The sequence below is a fragment of the Zootermopsis nevadensis genome, unplaced genomic scaffold, assembly GCF_977971745.1.
Source record: "Zootermopsis nevadensis isolate Lab colony 2312 unplaced genomic scaffold, Znev_1.0 Znev_ptg000022l, whole genome shotgun sequence".
In the NCBI taxonomy this organism is placed as follows: domain Eukaryota; kingdom Metazoa; phylum Arthropoda; class Insecta; order Blattodea; family Termopsidae; genus Zootermopsis; species Zootermopsis nevadensis.
The window spans coordinates 11,542,404-11,564,172 of NW_028259154.1; the positions used below are offsets into that span (position 1 = coordinate 11,542,404).

The window sequence follows — 21,769 nt, forward strand, 5'->3', positions numbered from 1 at the left end:
GCTTAACAAATCGCTGATGTACTCTTTGAAAACGTATCATCTCCTACAAGACGGTACTGTCGTACATCTTCCAGTTATTATTAATGATTTCAGTGATTTTCGTAGAAATAATATATTTTTGTGTCTCGCCTTGAAGGTTGAATAACACTGTTCTTGATTATCTTTTTCTGTTATTTATTTATATAATTTTACTTTGGTCGGAAGGAGGGCTATTTAAAACAAAAATTTACTCCTCACAGTCATTTCTTAAAGCGCTTTGTTATCTATGGTTTAGCAGTAGGTGGAAAGAAAACAAAATCACCAGTCTTATGAATGTGAGATGCGTTGGTATTATCTTTGGTTGTCTGTACGTTGTTCATGATTCCCCGGTAAGGGTGGGAGAGAGGTTGTTTGGCAGAAATACGTCTATATCTATGACTTTCCAGGGAATATGTCAAGTCTGAAAATTGGTAAGAAAATTTATATGTACGCTTGATGATGTGATTAAATGCTTCACCTCTTGTATATTCTTATCGAGATGGAAATATAGAATAGCAAATATGTGGTTAGTATTATTTGTGCTGCTTTCTTAGACGCTCGTAACGTTTAGAAGAATGTGCATTATTAATTGTGAATTATTTTATGTTGTTAAAAGTAAAGCCTATTTGATGTGCTTTTTTTGCCTCTCTTAGTCGTATTAATTTCACACTTGAAGTTTAAGTACTGTATTTGGCATACAGTTACCACAATTGGTAATATGTTGAATAGTACCATAGAGGTTATGATTTTATAATTTGCTTATAACACACGTTTGGTATTCTTTATTTGTGTTTCTGGATTAGAAATTGCATGAACGCAGCATGGAAGAAGGCAACATAAACAGTGCAAACATATTCCTGGTTTTAATGATAGTTGTTCATGACAATAACAACAACAGTACCTTTTCCATCTTCACCACAAGATCTTTTTATTGTGTTGTAATAGGCAAAATTGGTGCAGCTGGTTGGTTTTAAAATTTGAATTCAGAGCCTGTCATCAATAAGACAAAAAACATTTGATCAAAACTTGTTCACATACTCCCAGTGCGTTCCAGGGTATCTTTCTTCAGTGGCAACTCTTGCTAGGTCATGAAGCTGTTATACTACTGAGGTTAAGATTGCATGGAGTTTTACCTTCACTTTACTCTACCTCTTTATGGCCTTGTACATAAGCACAGACACAACTTTACTTTTGTACTTGTTTTATATTAGTGTGACACTAAATTGGTATTTAAAATTGAATGAAAGGGTGGTGTGATTAAATTGTATGCCAAAGTTAGAGAGTTGTGTGTGAAAGAAGTTGAATAACTAATCTTTTGTATTAGTTTAAAGTTATAATGTTGATATGTTGTGTTTGATTTTCGGTTCCTCCTCCCTCGTTTCTTCATGATCATTATCCTCTTCATTGCATAAGATTATGTGAAGTGAGAAAATGATGCCTTCAGTTTCCAAAATATTTGTTACTTTATTAGAAATAAAATTGGTATGTACAGGAAGAACGATTTGTGTGTAGTGTTTGTTCATCTCTTCATTTTTAAACTGAAAGTTGTTGGAACAACTGGGAACATATTCTATTTCCTTTCTGGATTAGTGTGGCTATGTTAGCTTTTAAAAGCAAAGTAGTTTCCATAAAAACACAAATTACTGCCCCGTCAGGTTGAAATGTTATGAGTGCACTGTACATGTTACAAGCATTTTGTAGTTTCCCTTAGTTCCATCACAGCAGTGTCTGTCCATTATCTTCATTCCACATCTGTGTGACTCACCCCTAAAAACTGTGATTTTGTATAACAGCAATTGATGCATTGCTATTAAATGAGTGCCAACTGATTTCAGTGTAAGAATATTTTGCTTTTACTTCTTCAGATTATCTTGATAGAACCAAACACAAGTGTGTTACTCTGGTGTCCTTTGCTGTATGTCTGCATTTCCATTCTTGAGGAAAATATTGTGCCTCTTACAACTTAACAGAATTTAGTTGCTTATGGGTGTGTCATATCAGTGGCTTTGCTTGGTGTTGGTTCAGTTTGTGGGAATGTCCTGGAGGTGGTGCATTTTTACCTTAAAGAAAAACACAACTTTTAAATTTCTGCACCTGACACAACTAGTAAAAGGTGTGCGATTACACAAGAAAAGAGAGAACACTTTGTTACCAGACCCTGGTGATATTGAGAAGAAGCTAGGTGAGTTCCCTGCATGTGGCGTACGTGTTTAGTTTGTGTTTTCTTGGTGTTGGCACAGCAGAAACTCCCCTTGTACAACATGTTGTAGTTTCCTATTAAAATCATCCCACTTTAATGCATTCTGTAAGCCTTATTGGTTAGATAATGCAAACTGCTGAGGTGTAAGTCTAGTGATAAGTTTTGGTATGATTCAAGGACTACAGTCATGTGATTCAAGAAGAAGAGTGCAGTGTGCACACTTGTGGAACTTTGTGCAGCAGGCATTTGCTGCTGGTGCGCATTTCGTATTCTGTCATAATATTAGTTTTACAAAGAAGTAAGATGACAACACATATTTTCCTTTTAGTATCTCCATCAGTATATACAGGTTGTCTATTAACTTCATGTCATTATTGAGATCTTTTCCAGTCAGAAATATCACATGAACATAGGTTTGACTTTCAGCAGTTTCAATTCTATGAATATGAATTAAAGTTGATTTAAATAATACAAAACACAATTACAGACTATTTCCATTGTGATGGGGCACCCCCCCCCCCCCCCCCAATTTGGTTGACATGTGAATGAGCAGTTCTCTGATGAATTTATCATGGTCTCAGAATTGGCCACTGCATACACTAGACCTCATTCCCTTGCTTATATGAGAAACATTATTTTTATATGTGTATTTATTGTTTATTGTTAAACATAGTGGATGAATACAAAAGTAAACAAAAGAAAGGAGCTACATCATCAAATTTTCAGTTCTGCAAGATGCATAAATGACCCTGATGTTCTATGTAAGGTTAAAATCTTCTTGAATTTCAAGTACTTATAGCTTTACAAGTGTTGACAATCAGACCTATGTTCTTGCAACATTTCTGACTGGGAATGACCTCAGAAATAAGATTCTGAAGTATTAGCATAAAGTGAATGGACAACTTGTGGAAGCTAACCGAAGTTATAACTTTGTGACTTGCTTGATGTAATGTTCCCTGACTTCAAGCATAGTTTTAAGTGAACGAGAAGTGAGAGTCTGGGCACATATTGGAGAATGTTTCGTGGTGTTAGCATTCACTATCATTCTTTGATTCAGGACCACCCTTCTTTCATGTGACTCTACACCTGAAGGCAGAGTTTGAGAGTGACATATACCCCCGTGGCATGCCACATCTGTTTCTGCTGTGACCACAAGCAGCATGTTGATGTTTGTTTGTAGTTTTGATTGCGATGGACCGTGTCAGGTGACTTCTGCTTGCTCATAGCGCACACAGGGCATGGGAGAAATGTTGGATGCAAGATCCCTTCGAGACCCAGGAAGTTGGCAATCCAAGAACAGCATTCGTGCTCCACCACACCACATGGCAGCAATGCGGCATGGTATGGCTCACTAAGCCTACTCTTGTTTTGACACCTTTTTTTCTGGTGTATGTAATTTAAGGAATGTAATTCCAGATGCTTTAATACTTCCAAAGAAATGATTAGAAAACCAGAGCTGGGTACTAGAATTACTCAATAAATAAAAGAAAGAAACACATTGATTCTTATTTGTACTATACTGATTTTTCAGTGCAGAACTGAAATTTCTGGAAGTGTTCCAAAATATTGACCATTTTACTTGAATTTGGTTGTCTTTAAGGTACTTAGACCAGAAGTACCTGTGCATTTACATTTTCAGTTTATCTATGTGACTAATATTTTTATGATATGGCATGGTGTTTTGTGCTATTGTAAGGAGCTCTGTAAAAAGAGAAGTGTATTTTTTAGTTTACCTTATTTTTAATTACCATTTATTGCATGAATTGTAAGTTTATTCTTTTTATGTTATTGGCTGTGGGCTAGACAGTTTTATTATTTTGGATAGGGACAAGGATTTTTCTCATCATCATCATCACGTCAAGCCTGATTATGAAATGCACCCAGCCTTCTGTCCTCCTTAGCCTGAAGTGTGAAACTGACTACTCTAATCCATCAAATACAGAGTTCCAGAATATCTAGATCTTTATTTACATGACTTGATGGCAACTCTACTTCTATTATTATTATTGTTATAAATGAAAGGTAGTTTTTAAATTCTCTAGTGCTTTAGAAGTGTAATTTGAAATGTTTGATTATCTCTGATTTGGCCAGAGCAAAAACATGCACATTATTATGCTCCTTGCTGTTACAACATTTTCTTCAGAATTCTTGTGTTGGCAGGCAAAACCAGCCAAGAAGATGTGTGTTATGTGGTTGCCAAGTACGACTATGCAGCTCAGGGAGCGCAGGAACTGGACCTTCGTAAGAATGAGCGGTACCTCTTGCTGGATGACTCAAAACATTGGTGGCGTGTGCAGAATGCTCGCAACCAGGCAGGCTATGTTCCCAGCAACTATGTCAAAAAGGAAAAACCTTCCCTGTTTGACAGGTAATGTATCAGCAACACAGTGTTTTGACATATTTACCTATGTGTCTGTAATTATACTAGCAAGGTTTAAAATAAATATATTTTCTTGTATGTTGACATAAATTTGATATTTATCGATCAGATCTGAATTTTGTGTCAGGTTAGGCTGGTTTGTATTATTTTAGTTTAAGTTATTTTATGTTTGCAGGAAATCTCACAGTTTGTGATGTCATATAGCTGTACACTAATTTACTTGGGTATATTGTGACTGTGTAATATTTTATGGCTTTTCAGTCTAATGCTTCATTGGAAACCTCAGGCAAGGAATCATCTTCCTTGCTGAGGTTCCTTAGGTCAATTTTTTTGGTTTTCGAATTAGTTTAAATCTGACAATTGCAGTGGCTAATTGCAGGTGTCAACACATTAAACAAAACTGTAATTAATGTAATCAATATTTTTGTAGTGACATTTTCTCTGAACCAGGTTTAACACTTACACTGCCATAACTTTGTTTCCAGGGGAACTTGTAAGTTCTTCCAAATCCCTCCAGGCAAAAGCCAAAATTGTGCCTTCACAGGAGTCTGATCATTTCCATATGAATGCTACTGTTTAAACCATAACCCAATAACAATTATATACTGCTGTACACAAATGAAATCAGAAGCAGGTGTGTCCCCATGTAACAGACTCTCCCAGTTTCCCATGTCACTTGAGTCAGGGTCACCCCAGGTGCTAGGCCGCTGCTCTTGCCAGTTGTACATAAGCTGTGTGGGTGCAAACATGATGTGTTAACAAGCAGAATGTGTGCACATTCTTGAACCTTACCTTATATAAAAATTATTTGATGTTAATGAAGTATTTAGCAGAATATTTAGAGGTCAGAACGCTAGCCTTGTAATCCTGTGGTCTTGGGTTCGATTCCCGGTGGTGCCCAAATTTATAACTTGTGTTGGGCAAGACCGTGGTCTAGGCAACACAAGAGTTTTCCTCCGGGGGCTTCCCCGGTTTCTCCGTGGCATCCCAACAATTACCCCATTCACACACAGAAGAAGGCAATGGCAAACCACTTCTGGATCATCTGCCAAGAACGTATATGAACAGGTCCCAGTCCGAGAAAAGGATGGAAGGATCCTGTTCATATGGACCTGTCGTCAGACAGAACACTAAATAAATAAAATAAAATCCTGAAAAGGATGTACCAAATAAGATAACAATACACTTGTAACAACATTTTGGGATGTACAACGTGTTTGTGATAAGAAGCATATGCAGTGTTGGGCAGCATTGACAGGTGAGATGGTTTCCAGTGTTAAAGAAACACTAGCATGATCACTGTAGAGATCTTTGAGAAGATTGCTTTACTGTAAGAGTTCTATGGTGAGCACATTGTTGGGCGTGGCCTTTGGGCACCACAATCTCCAGACCTTGCCCAACCAGACTTTTTTCTTTGGGAATTTCTCAATGGAAAAGCTTATTCAAATTACCCACAATACAATATTAAGCAAGTTGTCACCAGAATCGACGTAGAACCACTTTGCAAAGTTGTACAAAATATACTAAAAATAGTGGCTGCTTTTCTTTAAGAACATGGTGGACATTTTTAGCATCTGCTATAAAGCTGTTCTTTTACTTCTTCCTAACGTTAAAAATTAAAGAACTAGTTTGTCTTCATATATTCATGACAGCAAAGCTTACAAATAGCATTGTAGCATTTAGAACACACTGTATATAAACTCTGTAAGTAAAACAGCTTAATGAGAGTGAGCTAAAGGGGAATAGGATGAAACACAAAACATGGGTGGATCTCAGTTTTATAGCCATAGCCTGTGTTGCAGTATCAAGAAGAAAGTGAAGAAGGGCTCAGGCTCTAAGACTCTCCCCTCCAGCAACTCTCCTTCCAGAGCAGTCGAGTCTCCAACAATGGGACGTCGGCTGCCTGCAGACCCTGTGGAGGCAATTGGGACAGCGGTTGTCAAGTATAACTATCAGGTAGAAGAACTTTTACCACACATATCTGCTCCATGCAGTTAGGTGAATGTAAAATAGTTCTCAGTTTGCGAATTGTGAAAAACTGGGTTCATATTCATATTGTTATATCTCATTTTCACATAATATACTGACTTCATAACCTAACTTATGGTTTTGCCTTTCTACACCCTCAGTTTGCTTCCTCTGATGTCATAGAGTGTTGATTGCCACTTTTTATCTGAATTCTTGTTATCTTCTACATACTGCATATTAACTGGAAGAATTCCTGAGTAGTCTGAAGTTTCTGTGCAATCTACAGAGTTGTCATTGTCATCACAGATGTCTGCCATTACAACTTGTCTGATCTAGTTCAGTGTACAGTCCAGCCTTCAGACCCTAGTATACTCTTTTTCCCTCTGTCTCGCAAATGACTTGCTTTTGCTAAGTTTTATAGCCAAAATGTTATATGCATTTCTTGCTGACACATGTCCACAGGCTCAACAAGCAGATGAACTGTCGCTGGTGAAAGGTACCCGGATCCTGATCCTGGAGAAAAGTAATGATGGGTGGTGGCGGGGGCAGAGCAATACCGCAACTGGCTGGTTTCCCAGCAATTATACGCAAGAAGAGGGTGACAGTGATGATACACTCCATACTTATGCCATGGCAGAGAATGTGTTGGACATTGTTGTGGCGCTCTATTCCTTCTCATCCAATAATGATCAGGAGTTGGCTTTTGAGAAGGGTGATCGCTTAGAGATATTAGACCGGCCGCCTGCAGATCCTGAATGGTACAAGGCTCGTAATGGGCAAGGTCAAGTCGGGCTTGTCCCACGTAACTACCTGCAGGTGAGTACAGCTGCATTCTCCTAATTTATTAGACCAAAAGATTATAATCAAAATAAATAATTATTTTCAAATGATAAAATATGAACTTGTTCAGTTTTTTGTTGTTAATACAAATTTTACTTCTGATTAGTTCTTTCCCATTAATATCGTTTATGTTCATCTCCATGGTATATTCTGAAGCATTTTAGTTATCTAGGATGTAATCTAGCCAGTATAGCTCAGCTAGTTTAGAGACTGGCTACGGACTGGACTACTGGGGTTTGATCCCCGATGGGGGCAGAAGATTTTTCCTCTAGCCTCTGCGTCCAGACCAGTTCTGGGGCCCACCCAGTCTCCTATCCAGTGGGTACCAGGGTCCTTTCTCAGAGGTAAAGCACGGCCAGGGCGTAATGATGACCACTCACCCGCATTTAGTGCTGAGGTCAAGAATGAGTAGGAGCTATACCTCCTCTCCCCTCAAGCATCATGGCCTATAGTGGGGCAGCTTTACTTAAGAATGTAATCTAGTGTATGTATCAGAAGAAGAGATGCAAGCATAAGATAATTACATCTAAATCTAGGGTGCCATTATCAGCATTTGCCTCAAGTCATGTGATGGTTCAAATTTCTGAAGCACTTGGACTAATATTATATTTTTTTATTCCATGCGCCTTCATACTATAGCAGCTTAAACTTTAGATCATCTGAAATTGTAATTTGCAACATTAAACGAATCCAACTCCATTAAAATGGCACAGCTAATGTTAATAATTATAAGAACAGTTTGTACCAGGCACAGGCTGAACAGATAATTTATACAGACTATAATTTCATATAATTGAGTGTGAAGTGAACCAAGTGTACCACATTGATGAATTCGTGGTGATGATGGATTGATTGGCTGAAAAACATATTTATAATCATGAAATGTGAAGTGGTTGCAGATAGGGATGTGATTATAATTTTAATTTTAGACTGTCTAATGTTTGACTTAAGATAGTGCACTTGGACTGTGAAGCATGGAATATGGAGTGATGATAAAAGATTTATATCACCTGGGATGCATATTATGATGTGGATGGCAAAAGAAAACTAAGAAATACTAACAGAATTTGTAGTTTCACTAACCAGCAGATTTTGTGTAGAACTATAGAAGAAACACAAATGGTAATTTAGAATGATCTATCCCAAAAGTCATCCTGAAATATTTTATAGGTTGAAGACATAAGACCTCTGAAAAAATGGAAATATTCTGTTGTGGTATCAGTATTGGCCCAGATAGGTTCCATACTTAGAAATATGATGATAATGGGAATATTTTAAGAAATATTCCAAATTGTAATTAGTCTATTGTGGTTTCTGCAAAGTGAGCATCTAATTGCTTCTCTTTTTATATTCATAGTATTCATTTGTACTTAAATATCATTATGTCTTTTTACTTTCTATGACTGAGATTTTATTAAAAGGATAGTTTTTTAATCTTTCAATCTAATGGCTGTTGCTGCATTTGAAGAATATTGTTTTCCATTAAATGTTTAATGAAGCAGAACTTATTAATTATAAAGGATGAGTTTCTGTGTTGTATGCATTTTTGGAAATTTGCATTGTGAATGCACTTTATGTACCTACAGCCGATACTAGTACGTTAAAATGTTGCCCATGCGTATCGACTCTTTCCTCTTTGCCCAGGAATTGAGCGAGTACTTGACTCAGCCATACCGAAACCGTGATGGTGGTGGCGAAAGACAAGACTCGCTAGACCGACGACAAGACGGAAGTGGATCCAGCATTGGGCGTTCACTAGACCGTCCACATTTGGTGGGTAAGGCATGGTACTATGGCACTATCACAAGAGCGCAGTGTGACAATCTTCTGAACCAGCATGGTCACGATGGTGACTTCCTCATCAGAGACAGTGAAACAAATGTGAGTTATCTTCAACAGCTCTGATAATGATATTGGAATGCTTGATACATGACCACAGTACCAAGGGCAACTGTTTATTTCAGATGGGTGACTACTCAGTGTCATTGAAGGCCCCTGGGCGCAACAAGCACTTCCGGGTCCATGTGGAAGGAGCGCTGTACTGCATTGGTCAGCGTAAGTTCCATACACTAGATCAGTTGGTGGATCACTACCAGCGTGCTCCCATCTACACCAACAAGCAAGGGGAGAAACTTTATCTTGTACGACCCCTCCCCAAGTCTGCCAACAGCTGCTAAGTGCGCCCACCTTTGTCTCCTGGAAGGACTGAGGTCAAACAAATTGCATGTCAGTAATCATTCCTAGTTTGCTATAATTCACTTTTCTTGAGGGTCACACTGTGACTGTGGAAGTCAGATGTTGCTCTCTATGGCCTTCTTCCTGGACAGACAATGAACATATCTTGTTTTTAAAATGTTTGTGTTCCTGAGGCTGCTGCATTTGGGTTGAATTGTAGTCATTAACCTGTATCTCTGGAAGGTTTCCACAGCATCATTGAATCAGATATCACGAATATAAGAAATTATTTGTATAGTACAGTTTATCTGAAGACACCTGCCACTGAAATGGCAGTGAATATGCATCTGGAGGTCTGAGTATTTTTGGAAAGCAAACCTCGTGAATGGTGCAATTATAAATATTGTTTTGAAATTGAAACCTGTAAACCTGCTTGTATAATTAAGAACATATTAGAAAATGAAATTCTTCAAAATTTCATATTACTACTACTAATAATTTGGGCAGTCAGTCAGTTTCAATGGGTATATGATTTTTATTGCTTTCCCTGACATTTTGTCTGGGTAGTTACATTGTTCCCATTAGATAGTGAAAGCAATACATGGCTTACTCATTTGGTTGTAGGTTTTAAATGTTGCCTTAATAATAGTAATGATAGTAATAATAATAAATTATTGTAGATTATCATTTCACTCTTCATGAAATGTAGCAATGCCCTGCTGTTGTCAAATATTCACATAATCAGTCTAGTTGGTACAAAACACTTTTAACAGTTTTTTTTTATCACAGTGTTGCTATTAATGACGTATGCTCTTTTTTGCAAAGTACATATGCCTAGAATTATATGTATTTAGAAAAGGAAGGGTGACTACAGATCTACTTTTTGGAATAATACAGTTGACTGAGAAGAACTAGGAATATGGGAAAGAAATTAGTGATGATATTTGTAGATTATAAAAAAGGTGTTGGTGTGAGAAGAGAAGAGATATGGAAAATTTGTGGAAAACTACGAATTTCAACAATCTTTTGAGAAAAGAGAAACATATGTGTGAAAAGACTCGGTTGTGTTAAGGCAAATAAGAGATGGTCATTGTGGTTTGATACCAGATTGGAAGTCAGACACGGAAATGTATTGTCATCAGTATTGTCTTATTTTGTAATGATCGAATCTGTAACACAACCAGAGAAAAAATAAAATATTTAAAAGCTTTTATATATTCAGATGATATCAAGATATGATATATGCTATTATATGGGATGAAGATATGAAGGAACTTGAGAGAATGCTAAGCAATATGGACTGTAAATAAACCTAGAGAAGACAGTGGTGTTAAAATTCTTGAAGAGAATAAAAAGAAAATAGTCAAAATAAATTTAAAAAAGATAAAAGAAGTAGCAAAAGTTAGGATTTGAGATTTTCATGGCAGTGAGTCTGAAGATGGTTGTCTTCTGGTTCGTTCCACCGTGTAGTGTGGTATAAGTTTTCCGTTTCAAAGGTCTACACTGCCTCCATCATCAGGGTGGTGATCTCCATGATGATAGAGGCATCGAGGACCTCGGAAACAACGGTAAACTTCTACCAGACTACACGGTGCAATGACCCAGAAGACAGCCATCTTCAGGAAGATAAAGTTATCTGCTTCAGAAGTGTGGTGGACAAAAATGGTTAGACCCAGAATGAGATGAAAAATTAGAAAAGATTCAAAATTTTGTCATGTAGCTTAGAGTTTGTAGAACAGACAGGTATAAAACATAAAATTACAAAATATAATGTGTACTTGAATAAGATACTATTATATGGAACAGAGGCATGGAAATGTACTAAGAGAGGGGAAAGTAAACTACAGGCATTTGAGATAAAATTCCTGAGGGCAGTAGTGAGGAAAACCAAAAGAGATAGAAATGGATAAAAACACACATTAGAGGAGAGCTGAGGATGGAGGAAATACAGAACCAAATGATGAGAAGTGTGTTTGAAGAATGGATGAGCACAGGACACCAAGAAGATCATTAGAAATGAAAATGAGTGGATGAAGACCCAGGGGCACACCACACACTATGGATAGACCAAGTTAAGAGAGCTGTACAGAGGGGAGGGCAGATGAAATGCAAAAATGTGAAGACAGACACAGTAGGAGACTGCTACACTAAAGTTGACACACAAGTGACTTAAGGTAGAAGAAAAAAACCAAGCTTAGAAGCAATGGATGTTTTGAACATGCTTAATTATATTGACAGAAAATAACTTGAGAAAAAGTTGGATGAGTGAGACAGTTGAAGGTACACCAGGGCTTCATTCTGTTTGGAATAAATTCAGTAGGTAAGTTGTGTATCTCCATTTCTTCATGCAAGACTAAATCTGTGGTCTCAAGTTAATTATAGAATAGATGGACATGGTTCAGACCATGGTTATATATTGTCTGTACACTTAACTTATAGTCTGTAATGTAGCTGGATGGCCCGCATTATCCGTTATCCCATCATACTATATCTTGCAACACTGTGTCATAAGACTAACAGTCTTTTCTAAATGTTAGATAAGCCATAGCAGTGTGATATCTTGCATTGTCTGGGTATGCCTTCTTGTCAGAAACGAATTACAGTATGGAGGAGACCATGTCAGAAATGCAAATAATGCATTAGATATTGTTGCCATTATCTTCGTGTGTTGAATGAGTACGATTTAATGAAAATCCACATTAAGGAGAAAGTCATGAATATTCATAGCAGTAGAGATGATGACTTTAAAGCCATTAAACAGTCAAGAACAGGGGGACATGACAGGGAAACTGTGACTCTGGTGTTAACTGTTTGCTGCTATTTTATTCTGAAACATGCCAATGTAAATATAGGGGTACCTTAAGATGTAACAGATCAGTTTCTGATGCCAGACCCTTCCCTTTCTCATGTTTCCATCTGTTTGTCACTTGCCTGGCCTCATTTTAATGCATATGGTGTACTGAACATATACACATCAAGTGGAAGGCCTTATCAAATTAAGCAAACATCAGTTGCCAGCCTGCACTCTTCTGGCATGGTTTCCAAATGTCAGGAAAGTCAGAATTTTTTTTGGATATATCATGCTAGTCAGGATGATAGCAAGACTTAACTTTTGAGACACTTCTGATTAATGACTGATATATATGTTCATAAGACAGACAGCAGCATGTGCCATTTTCAACTACAAAATAAATTACAAGTAAATGACAGGAGCAAAAATTATGCCAATATTAGACTTTTTCTATTTAGAAGAATTTGAAAAGAGCGAAGCCTGATGGTTTCTTGCAAAGAAAATCAAATTATCTCCTTGTAAAACTTCTAAGGTTTTGTAGTTTTTCTGCTCCACTGAGAACAAGGGACATCCCATTATCCTGACCCTAGCCTAAAACTTTAGTGAGAATGTGTAACCATCCAGAATTTTGGTTCACCTCCACTCTCCTCCTCCTCCTCCAAATGATGTGATATGTTCATGACTTGGTGTCAAGTTCATGTTTTGTGATAACAGGTTCACAAACATTTTAAAATATTATAGAACTTCATGTACAATACAAATTTAACTAGTTCCTTTATTGGCATACAGCTCTGTGTCATACAAATTTCTTTCTCTTTATCTCCTGTATTATAATCTATTTGTTTATTGTTTTGTTTGGAAAATAGACATGCAACCCCATGAACACAAGTTCAGTTTCTTGGAAGCTGGCCTAATATTGCCATGCATTATGTGGTAGAATCAGCAAGATTTGTAAGTGCTTCACATTGCATTTTGATGGTATGTGATTTACAGCTTGGCGTTTTCAGAGGCCTAGTGCAGCAATGGTGAGGACAGTATGTTAATGGGTGTTGATGTCTTAAGAAATTGTAAACATTTCCTGAATCATGATTCTGAACTCGAACTTGTGGTGTGGGGTCTGTAAATTAATTTTCTTCTTTTTGATGTTGTGACATTTGTACAGTATTCATGCAGGAAGTTGTGATAAGACTGTTTATGCTTCAAGACATCCATCCCAGAGAGAGCAAGAAGGAGATTTGGGCTGCTGAAACAGAAAGTGATGAAATGTGATGGTGGTGTAGCAGTCCAAAATTTAATATATTTTTAATTATCTAAGTAAGCTACTTCGTGTGTCTTAAGTATTTAAGTTGCCACAGAATGTAATCAGGTATATGTGTGTGAGTGCAGAGGCTTATTGTGTACTACTTGGCAGGTTTGTTTATGCAGTGGATCTATTCAGTATCTCTGTGTGGCCCCAGAATGCTTCAGTAGAGATGTCATTAATATGACTAGAGATCAGTTCCCACTTGTCAGAGAACCATGCTGAAGCTTACAGTCACTGCACTGCTCAGCAGCTATAACATGTTGAAAAATGTTATTTGCCATCTTTGAAGGTTGTAGATGTGTTTTTTATTATTGTATTGTGTGTATTGTATAATTTATTAGGATGAGTGGTAGCCTGAACATTTGCTGACTGACCACATGATATGTTGATAGGGGGTTGTGAGATCTGTACTGAATACACCTAATGAATTAGAGTATTGTGGCACCAACTCCTGAAGTCAACCAAATCATGGAGTGTGTCAGCAAAGTTACGGGCTTCCACGGAAGTGTATATAATTAATTTTATAATCATACATTCTTAAGTTTTTGAAGCAGTGCCACCGTTGCATTTCCTGGAAAAAAAGCTCAAGTGTTGTCATATTTTTTGGTGTATTTGATGCAGAGCTTCTCACATTTATAGCAGGATTAAGATGGGTCACACAGGGTCGCAGTAGCAAGGATATCTTGTGCATGCTGTCGCCAGTTCATGGTTCATGTTGTACATAAGACCCTCACTTTGGTAATTAATGCCATGTCATCAGCTGGCTGTCTACTTGACTGACATGGGATCACTGCTCTGTCCAGAGTCCCATAATTTACTTTACTGTGAGGGTGTGTCAGATATGCTGAATAATATGGTGCATGCCCTCAATAGTCAGCCCCTGTATATATATATATTTGTGTGTATTGTAGTCAAACCTGTGCTTTCTGTGGAAGTGAACAAATATTCTGTGCATGTACAGATCTGAGTCTGAAGGAAGTGTGTGTGTGTGAGAAACAAACTTTTACTGATGAAGATTTATTGTGTTTTGCTCATTTTTTCCTTCCCCCAAACTGGACTGCAGTCATGTTATGCTGCTTTGATATCTTCTTCATATGATTGGTGTAATATTTTTTAATTTGCCTAAACAGTAGAACATTTTGTAAACAAGTCTTCTGATATGTCAATATTTAGTAAAGTTTCTTGATTGTAACATCTGTACCTTGTGGTGTTCTCATGGGTGAATGTCACAGGTAATGAAGTCTCTTTTTTAATCTGTAATACCTTAATCAGCAGATTCGTATGAAAATATCACTAATAGACATTAAAGTGTCATTAAAATAAAAATATCCTGTATCCTGCATATAACTATTTTTCCTTATGTTACAGAACAGTTTTCACCTTTTAGCAGTTTGCTTATAAATCTGATGATGATACACATAAATATCAAGGGATATATATGGAACAGTAAAATAGTAAGCAGACAAATAATAAAACTGACAAAATTTAAATTCTGTATAGTTATTGTAGTTGCAACACTTTTACATTGAAATGAATCTTGTGTTGGAAAACACAAAAAATTGTTAAAATTCAAGCACCATGAACTAAATTTTGAAGTGATACCAGATTAGACAAAAGGAGGCATATAAAATGAGCTAAATATCTGTCTAGTAAACATAACAGTAAACTACATAGAAAATTCACTTATTGGGATGTAGACATGTAGGCAGACCATTCTAGGTATCCTTTCACTCAGAAGTCTTCAGGTCTTGTTCTTGTTCAAGGTCACAGTCACTTTTATAGTATGGGTATGTGTACTGAACACATTTGTGAGTTAATCTTTCACAGTTACCATTCAAATTCATTGTTGGTTTTGATACAATTTAACCTCTGCAGTTGATATGGCAATCTGTTGAAACACTGCCCACAAAACACTATACTGCAACCCCTTTTAGATATCTAAAAATATCACTAAAACTTCTTTTTGTGGGTTCATCAATGAAAATGAGCTGTTTACTTATTTTATTTAAAGTATGCTTGCTTCATCAGTGAATGAAAACAGGCATGAGAGAACTGAACTCCATATATTACATCATATTATCAAATTATATACTGGGAAGAATCGACAGTTGACGAAAGTACCTTCAGAACACGGTTTGAAATGGTCATCATCCAATACTAAACAGGATTGTAAATGTAGCCATAACCTCAGACTGCTTTCAAACATTTCTCAGTTCCAGTTTTGAGTATCTTAATTGTCTAGTATGTGTTATAAACCTGAAAAGCAAAATTCTCTACTTAATGTGTGCTGCTCCTTAATAGACCACATTTGACTACATCCAAAATATAAGCGAAAGGAATAAAAACAGTATTTACAGAAGTTACATGATGCTTGTACATCCAACTCCCCTCTTGATGATATGGGACCAGTCAGTATCAGTAGTGTTATCTGTAGATGCTGGATTGGGTCACACTCAAGCAGCATGCCTGGTGTTTGTCCCACAGATGGCGATGTTTCACGATTTCACATCTGTTAGACAGGACCCCACTCCTAAGCACTAATATCTCCCAAGTTAATGTCACTGAATGTTGTGATTTACCAATATCACTTCTCTTCCTGAATAGTATGTTCTCCAAGACCACTTTTCTAGGTACCTTTCATCACCTCTAATGGCCAACAAGTCCTCAAGACTAGATCTCTGTCTCCAGCCCAAACATCTCTCTCAATTTACGTGTGCCCTATTCACCCTCTCAGGGCACAATTAGCACAGTACTCTTGCATTCAATACAAGATACAGTCTCTCTCAACTGGAGATGTGTTCAGTGGTGGTAATGTCAATGTATTTTCACTATGACTAGAAAAAATGAATGGTTCGCTATTAACTGTTTTTCATCATGTATATTTATAACAATCTAAAGGTTGCTATTAATATATATCCATTGTTGTTTTGCTCGTTCTGTCTTTTTATTCTCTTATATTTTGGTTGATGAGTGTTACTGCCATATGATATACGTATATTAGCTGTCGTGTTTCATCTCCTGTGCTGTACTGCTGCATATAGTGGGACTACACATGGGAGATCAAAGACAAGAAAGTCAGCAGTAAAGCACAGTGAGTAGTAACCTGTGTTGGGGTCAGAGCTTTGAACTGTTGAAATAAATGTTTGATACAGGCACTAACCAATCAGATACTAACTGTGGAATAGTGTAAAATGACGGACTCCTGTTAAGAAGCTGCTGAGTCCATAGTCATATTTTCTTTTGAATCTGTAAGTTCTTACCTATATTTCAGTTAAATCAATGTTTTTTTTTTCCCTGATCATGTGGGAAAAGTTGAGCATACTGTCCATAACAAAAGTGTGCTTGAAAACAGCTGCCTTTACATACTTGGAATACCTATACTGACTTGCTGGCCAGTTGGTCTGTTATGACCAACTGGTAATAAGAACTTATACCATGGAACTGTAGCCATGTTGTTGTAACACCTCTGCCAGCAATTCTGTAAGGTCCTGTGCTGCTCTCAACCTTCCAGAGGGCTCCGTGGACTCCGAGCATTTCTGCACCAACTCCGATACGCGGGCGTGAGCAGGTGGCATGTCGTGGAGCAGCCCACCAGGAATCATGTCTAGGGCTGCCAGTGGGCTCAGCAGGTGCTGCAAAACAGAATACAGCATCTTCTAACTGTTAAAAATAACATTACTTTGTGCTGTCTAATGTCGCTTGAAGTCTCAATGTGATCTTTATGTGGTGTACACCATGTCTACAAATGAGACCCCTTGGTGATCAAATCATGACAATTTAACATAAACACACATGTACATATATAGTTGAAGTTTTGATTTGAACTGTTTGTTTTATTATCACTTATAGTACAGCTGAATCAAATATAAACTCAGAATTTAGTACGTCAGTCTGACTTCATAGAGATGCCTTAAACATGAATATGGCAATGCCACTATAAATATTTCATGATGATAAAGGTGAAAAAAAAAGAGAGTGATGATTGTGCTGTCCCAGAAGTAAGCAGTGAACCCTATACTGCCTGGTTTTTCTTACCTGGCAAACTGCATAAAAGTTGTGGTCACTCATCCTATGAGAGCAAATGTCTTCAGAAGAGAATGCAAAACAGCCTTCACAGTCAAATGTTTCACTCACATGAGGGATAGTCCATGACTGTGGCCTATCTGCAACACATGTAAGAAGAGACGTCTCACAGCGAGTCATCAGTCATTATCATTATACAAACCCTGAATCAGAATAGAGCATCACTTTGGGTAAATATTGATTAATGTTTCAGAGGTGTCAGGCGATGGCCTGATAATGGAGATGATAAGCACCTCTGAAATTTCTGTCATTATCTACCAGACTACGCGGCACATCCCAGCACAGAGAGCCGTCTTCAGCATCATTCTGGTCTTGATTTTGTTGGAGGGAGGGAGCTTCACTGGGATGATGGCTGCATAGTTTCAGTTAGGGTTTGTCGGTTTTTAAAAACCAGGTTCAAAAACCATTTTTTTGATAAATTTGTAAAATTCGAAAACCGGTTTTTTGGAAATACTGGAATTCGAAAACTGGTTTTTTCAAAAGTCGGTTTTTGTATAAACCCTAGTTTCAGTCATAACTATATCATCATCTGTTGTAATGTTTTTGTTGATTTCCACACGTTCAAGCAAATCAAAAGCCATATATGTCATTTTCTTTCTTCTCCTGTCTGCAGTCATTAAACTTGGCTTACTGACATGCCTCATTCCAAAATCTTCACTTAACGTAATGTGACACGATCCATAAGAAATTTAATAGAAAGTCAATCTTTGTTATTTTGCACTAAATTGTACACTGGAGTTACTGATATATAATTTCTACTGACTGAATGGTACCCAGGATGCTCATCACTTTTTACAAATATTCATCCTTTTTTAAAACAAAGGACCCATTCAAAAATATGTACCTGGCTCACTGTTGCATCTCCAGATGTTATTTGCACCAGCTGATAAGTTTCAGTCATTATCTTTGTATCTTCTCACAAAATTTAACGCAGCTATGTTGTTCTATCCTCCCACATCCAGGAATGCAACTGCATCCCTGCAGAGTATCACTCATCTGAGATGTGAATTCAGTCTTGATAATTTTTGATCAGATTTTATAAATAATTTTTAAGCAACAGAAAGTAAACCAAATACAAAATCTTGTTATTCACACTACCACAGAAATAAATGATTTTCATTTTATTTAATTGATATTTGACATAAAAAAATGTTTCAAAGTGAAGCTGTAGATTTAATAAGGTATATTTCATATCATGCAAATATTTTTTATGCAGACATTTAAGAGAAAAAAAGTTCAATACAAGCTTCTTTACTACAGATACAAAGAAAAATCAAATCTGCTCAACAAATTTTAGTGTGGATCCACTTAGATTTCATCAAAATCTGTCCAATACTTTCAGAGATGAAAATTGGATGGATGGACTTATTCATTGTGCGTTCATTTTATACAGATAATACAATGTAAGAAGATGTGGAAGTCTCCAATGGAATGCTAGTCCATCACATTTCACAAAAATTTGTCATTTCTGACTGTTTGCAGTTGGATTAACAGGACAGACACAAGTGCACACACACCTTCATTTGGTACATTTTTGTCGACTACAATCACGTTCTCAAGGTCGACAAACCTCAGCTTGCCCTGTGCATCAACAGCGATGTTATCTGCAGAGATATCAGTGAGGTAGAAGCCAAAGAGTGGGTGACTGTCAGTAAAGTTATGAGCTGCAATAAGTAGCTGGTGGGCAAGATGTACTCGCTGGAGCCATGGAGCGTTATGATACGAGGTCAGTATCTCCCCAGCATACTCCTCCACCACGACACGCCCACATGCACCCATGTATTTCGTAACTGGCCACCCATCTTGCTCCTGCAGCACCTGTCGACGAAATAAACTCCTATGGTTTGAAACGTGTTCTTACCAATTCAGAACTGCTATTCTGAAGTAAGGCTGTACTAACTGCTCTCTTACCACTTTCAGAAGCCTTAATGATTATTCTCTCCAGGAAAATACTGCCCTCCATTTCACTCAAAATAAAATATTGACAAAATGCCATTAAATAAACCAGCAAAACAAACTAAGGAACATTCGTATATCCAGAAATTTTGGCTTTATCAGTAGATCTATTTATTGCATTTTTGAATTTATTTAAAGGTATTTACAGACATTCCTCAGAACTTTCAAAGTTTTACAAAAAAGCAATGTTTTATGAAAACAGATATGCAGTGCATGGCCCAGTTAGTATTGTCTTCATTCAGCAATGTCCTACTTGAAGATTTTTAATCAGGTCATTGACAATGTAGATACCTGTAACAGTAGTGGCTCTGGATTTATCATTAGAGTTGTCCAGATGTTGGCAAGTGATGCTTCAGTACTTGTGCCCTTTGTTTTGTAAAGCACACTGCTCAACAGACATTCCAGATTTGCCACAGATGGACACAGGAGCAGGCTGCTATCTTGGCTAGCCACATGCTGCCTCATGGAGTGCAACAGATCACCCTGTTGCCAGATTGCCTCATGCACATGACAGGATGAGCTGAGACCAGCCCCTTTACAAATCATCTTGTCTAACTGCTCCAATTCTACTGTATGGCCCAGTTTCTTCAGCACAACCTTCTGATTACCAAGCATACCAAACAGAACATTCTTTGAACCCAAAATATTCACAAATCCAGCAAAAGCACCAAAGGAATGCAAGGTGAGAAATCCTCCAGTAATAGCAGGGCAAAATGAGGTACCGTAGCAGGCTGGACACTTCTCCACTTCTGTAAGGTCTGTAATTGAAGGCCACAGCAGATGAGATATCAGCATAGTCAGGCACACAGATACAAACAGGAGTGTCAACATGCCTCTTACTCTCCGCTTCCATTGCAATCCACCCATTTTGTTCTGAAATCAGTTAGTAAATCACACTTAAGCTGAATATTAAGTAATCACATGGTACAAGATCTTCCTTGGACAATTAATAAATATTCACCTGATCAAGACATTTGTTGTTGTTGTTATAGAAGATGTATCACCATCAACAAAATAGTCATTCTTTGTACCCTGTCCTCAACTAGTTTCAACTGTTTACTTCTTCACAATCTACTAATTTAACATCCATTTTAAAATTCAATCTACATTTAGATCCCCAAGTGGCTACTTCTTTTAGGGTTTCTTAACCAAAATGTCACGTTTTTTGTTACCCTACACAATTCTGAATGGAACCCTTGTTATATTTTTTCTTCTTCCTAAAGTTATTTCCATACTATGGGTTGTTAACGTTTGCATAGCAGTTTCGCAATATCAAATATGACAATGCAGGCTCATTCAAATAAATTGTATGAAATAACTGAATAGTTCTATACAACTGGGGACCTCTGCATGAAGAAAAAACATTTTAATTATAAGCACGTTTTAAGACTTCATTTGCAACAGATCATGTAATATGTCCCACAATTCAAATAAATACAAATAAAATATTTTGCCCCATACTATTCATAACACCTACTTGTCATTACATACAATAGATTGAAAACGCAATTTTTCACAGATAATAAGAATATACATATCGGCAAAAACCGGGAAGTCTCGTGAATTATATCGTGCCATCTATCCGCCTATACTATAAAACAACTGGTCGTAGTAATACACTCCTAAGAGTTCAGTTGGTAAAAAAGTTAACTTCCATCCAACGTAACTGCAACACCCCCCCCATCAATCGCTCCAATTTTGAAATCCGAAGATAACTGTCTTCTTAGATTTTGCACCATGTCGTTTGGCACAAAGTGACAGACGTTTCAGAGTTAGTTCCTACCTCAGTGATGAGGGTGATGTGAAAGATGAAGTGTGTCTGAAATGTGAGTCAGTATTTGCAAGACTACATGGTACAATATCCCAGCAGTAAGTCAGCTTGAATCCAGCCACTGTGATATCACCTCTCTAAACTTCATCAATGATAATGCAAAGGATCTTCTCCACTTTTAAAAATTGATGTATGTGAACTGTTTAAAACCAGTATCACTGCATTCTTACAAGTCAGGGATACCAGTGGAGGTATCAGTGAGGAAGTGGAAGGCCCTTCTGTGC

At 37.3% G+C, this 21,769-nt stretch overlaps 2 protein-coding genes and 1 long non-coding RNA gene across 8 annotated transcripts; 1 reads left to right on the top strand and 2 right to left on the bottom strand.

Annotated features, from left to right (window-relative positions):
* Window positions 1-168: 168 nt before the first annotated feature.
* Window positions 169-14,875, top strand: dock (SH2/SH3 adaptor protein dock). 3 transcript variants are annotated; one of them, XM_087353912.1, is made up of 8 exons: window positions 173-449; window positions 2,044-2,200; window positions 3,399-3,559; window positions 4,379-4,586; window positions 6,401-6,554; window positions 7,029-7,382; window positions 9,051-9,287; window positions 9,371-14,875. In XM_087353912.1, exons 3-8 carry the CDS (start codon window positions 3,457-3,459, stop codon window positions 9,581-9,583), a joined length of 1,269 nt encoding a protein of 422 aa, XP_087210038.1. In that variant the 5' UTR covers window positions 173-449; window positions 2,044-2,200; window positions 3,399-3,456; the 3' UTR covers window positions 9,584-14,875. The 3 variants fall into 3 exon arrangements, with proteins under 3 accessions (XP_021935901.1, XP_087210038.1, XP_021935898.1); XM_022080206.2 differs by lacking the exon at window positions 2,044-2,200 and having other exon boundaries at window positions 176-449; XM_022080209.2 differs by lacking the exons at window positions 2,044-2,200; window positions 3,399-3,559 and having other exon boundaries at window positions 169-449.
* On the bottom strand, window positions 1,463-2,316 carry LOC147873013 (uncharacterized). Its single transcript, XR_015536577.1, has 2 exons — window positions 2,171-2,316; window positions 1,463-2,078 (listed from the first exon to the last, which is right to left on the bottom strand). It is a non-coding gene; the product is annotated as an uncharacterized LOC147873013 (long non-coding RNA).
* Window positions 13,123-21,217, bottom strand: LOC110837753 (divergent protein kinase domain 2A). Of its 4 annotated transcripts, none has more exons than XM_022080211.2 (6): window positions 20,676-21,217; window positions 20,006-20,587; window positions 19,276-19,576; window positions 17,711-17,838; window positions 17,110-17,307; window positions 13,123-13,612 (listed from the first exon to the last, which is right to left on the bottom strand). In XM_022080211.2, the coding sequence occupies exons 2-6, from the start codon at window positions 20,579-20,581 to the stop codon at window positions 13,565-13,567; spliced, it is 1,251 nt and encodes a 416-aa protein (XP_021935903.1). In that variant the 5' UTR covers window positions 20,582-20,587; window positions 20,676-21,217; the 3' UTR covers window positions 13,123-13,564. The 4 variants fall into 4 exon arrangements, with proteins under 4 accessions (XP_021935903.1, XP_021935902.1, XP_087210040.1 ...); XM_022080210.2 differs by having other exon boundaries at window positions 13,123-13,615; XM_087353914.1 differs by having other exon boundaries at window positions 13,123-13,615; window positions 20,006-20,610.
* Window positions 21,218-21,769: the final 552 nt, after the last annotated feature.

Excerpts from the sequence above, each read along its gene's own strand:
- LOC110837753 (XM_022080210.2), bottom strand. The coding sequence starts at position 20,581 with ATGGGTGGATTGCAATGGAAGCGGAGAGTAAGAGGCATGTTGACACTC. Across the intron at positions 19,577-20,005 it reads CAGAGCCACTACTGTTACAG|GTGCTGCAGGAGCAAGATGG; the intron begins GTATCTACATTG and ends TTTCGTCGACAG. Across the intron at positions 17,839-19,275 it reads CAAAAATGTACCAAATGAAG|ATAGGCCACAGTCATGGACT; the intron begins GTGTGTGTGCAC and ends CATGTGTTGCAG.
- dock (XM_087353912.1), top strand. The coding sequence starts at position 3,457 with ATGGGAGAAATGTTGGATGCAAGATCCCTTCGAGACCCAGGAAGTTGG. Across the intron at positions 4,587-6,400 it reads AAACCTTCCCTGTTTGACAG|TATCAAGAAGAAAGTGAAGA; the intron begins GTAATGTATCAG and ends CCTGTGTTGCAG. Across the intron at positions 7,383-9,050 it reads TCCCACGTAACTACCTGCAG|GAATTGAGCGAGTACTTGAC; the intron begins GTGAGTACAGCT and ends CTCTTTGCCCAG.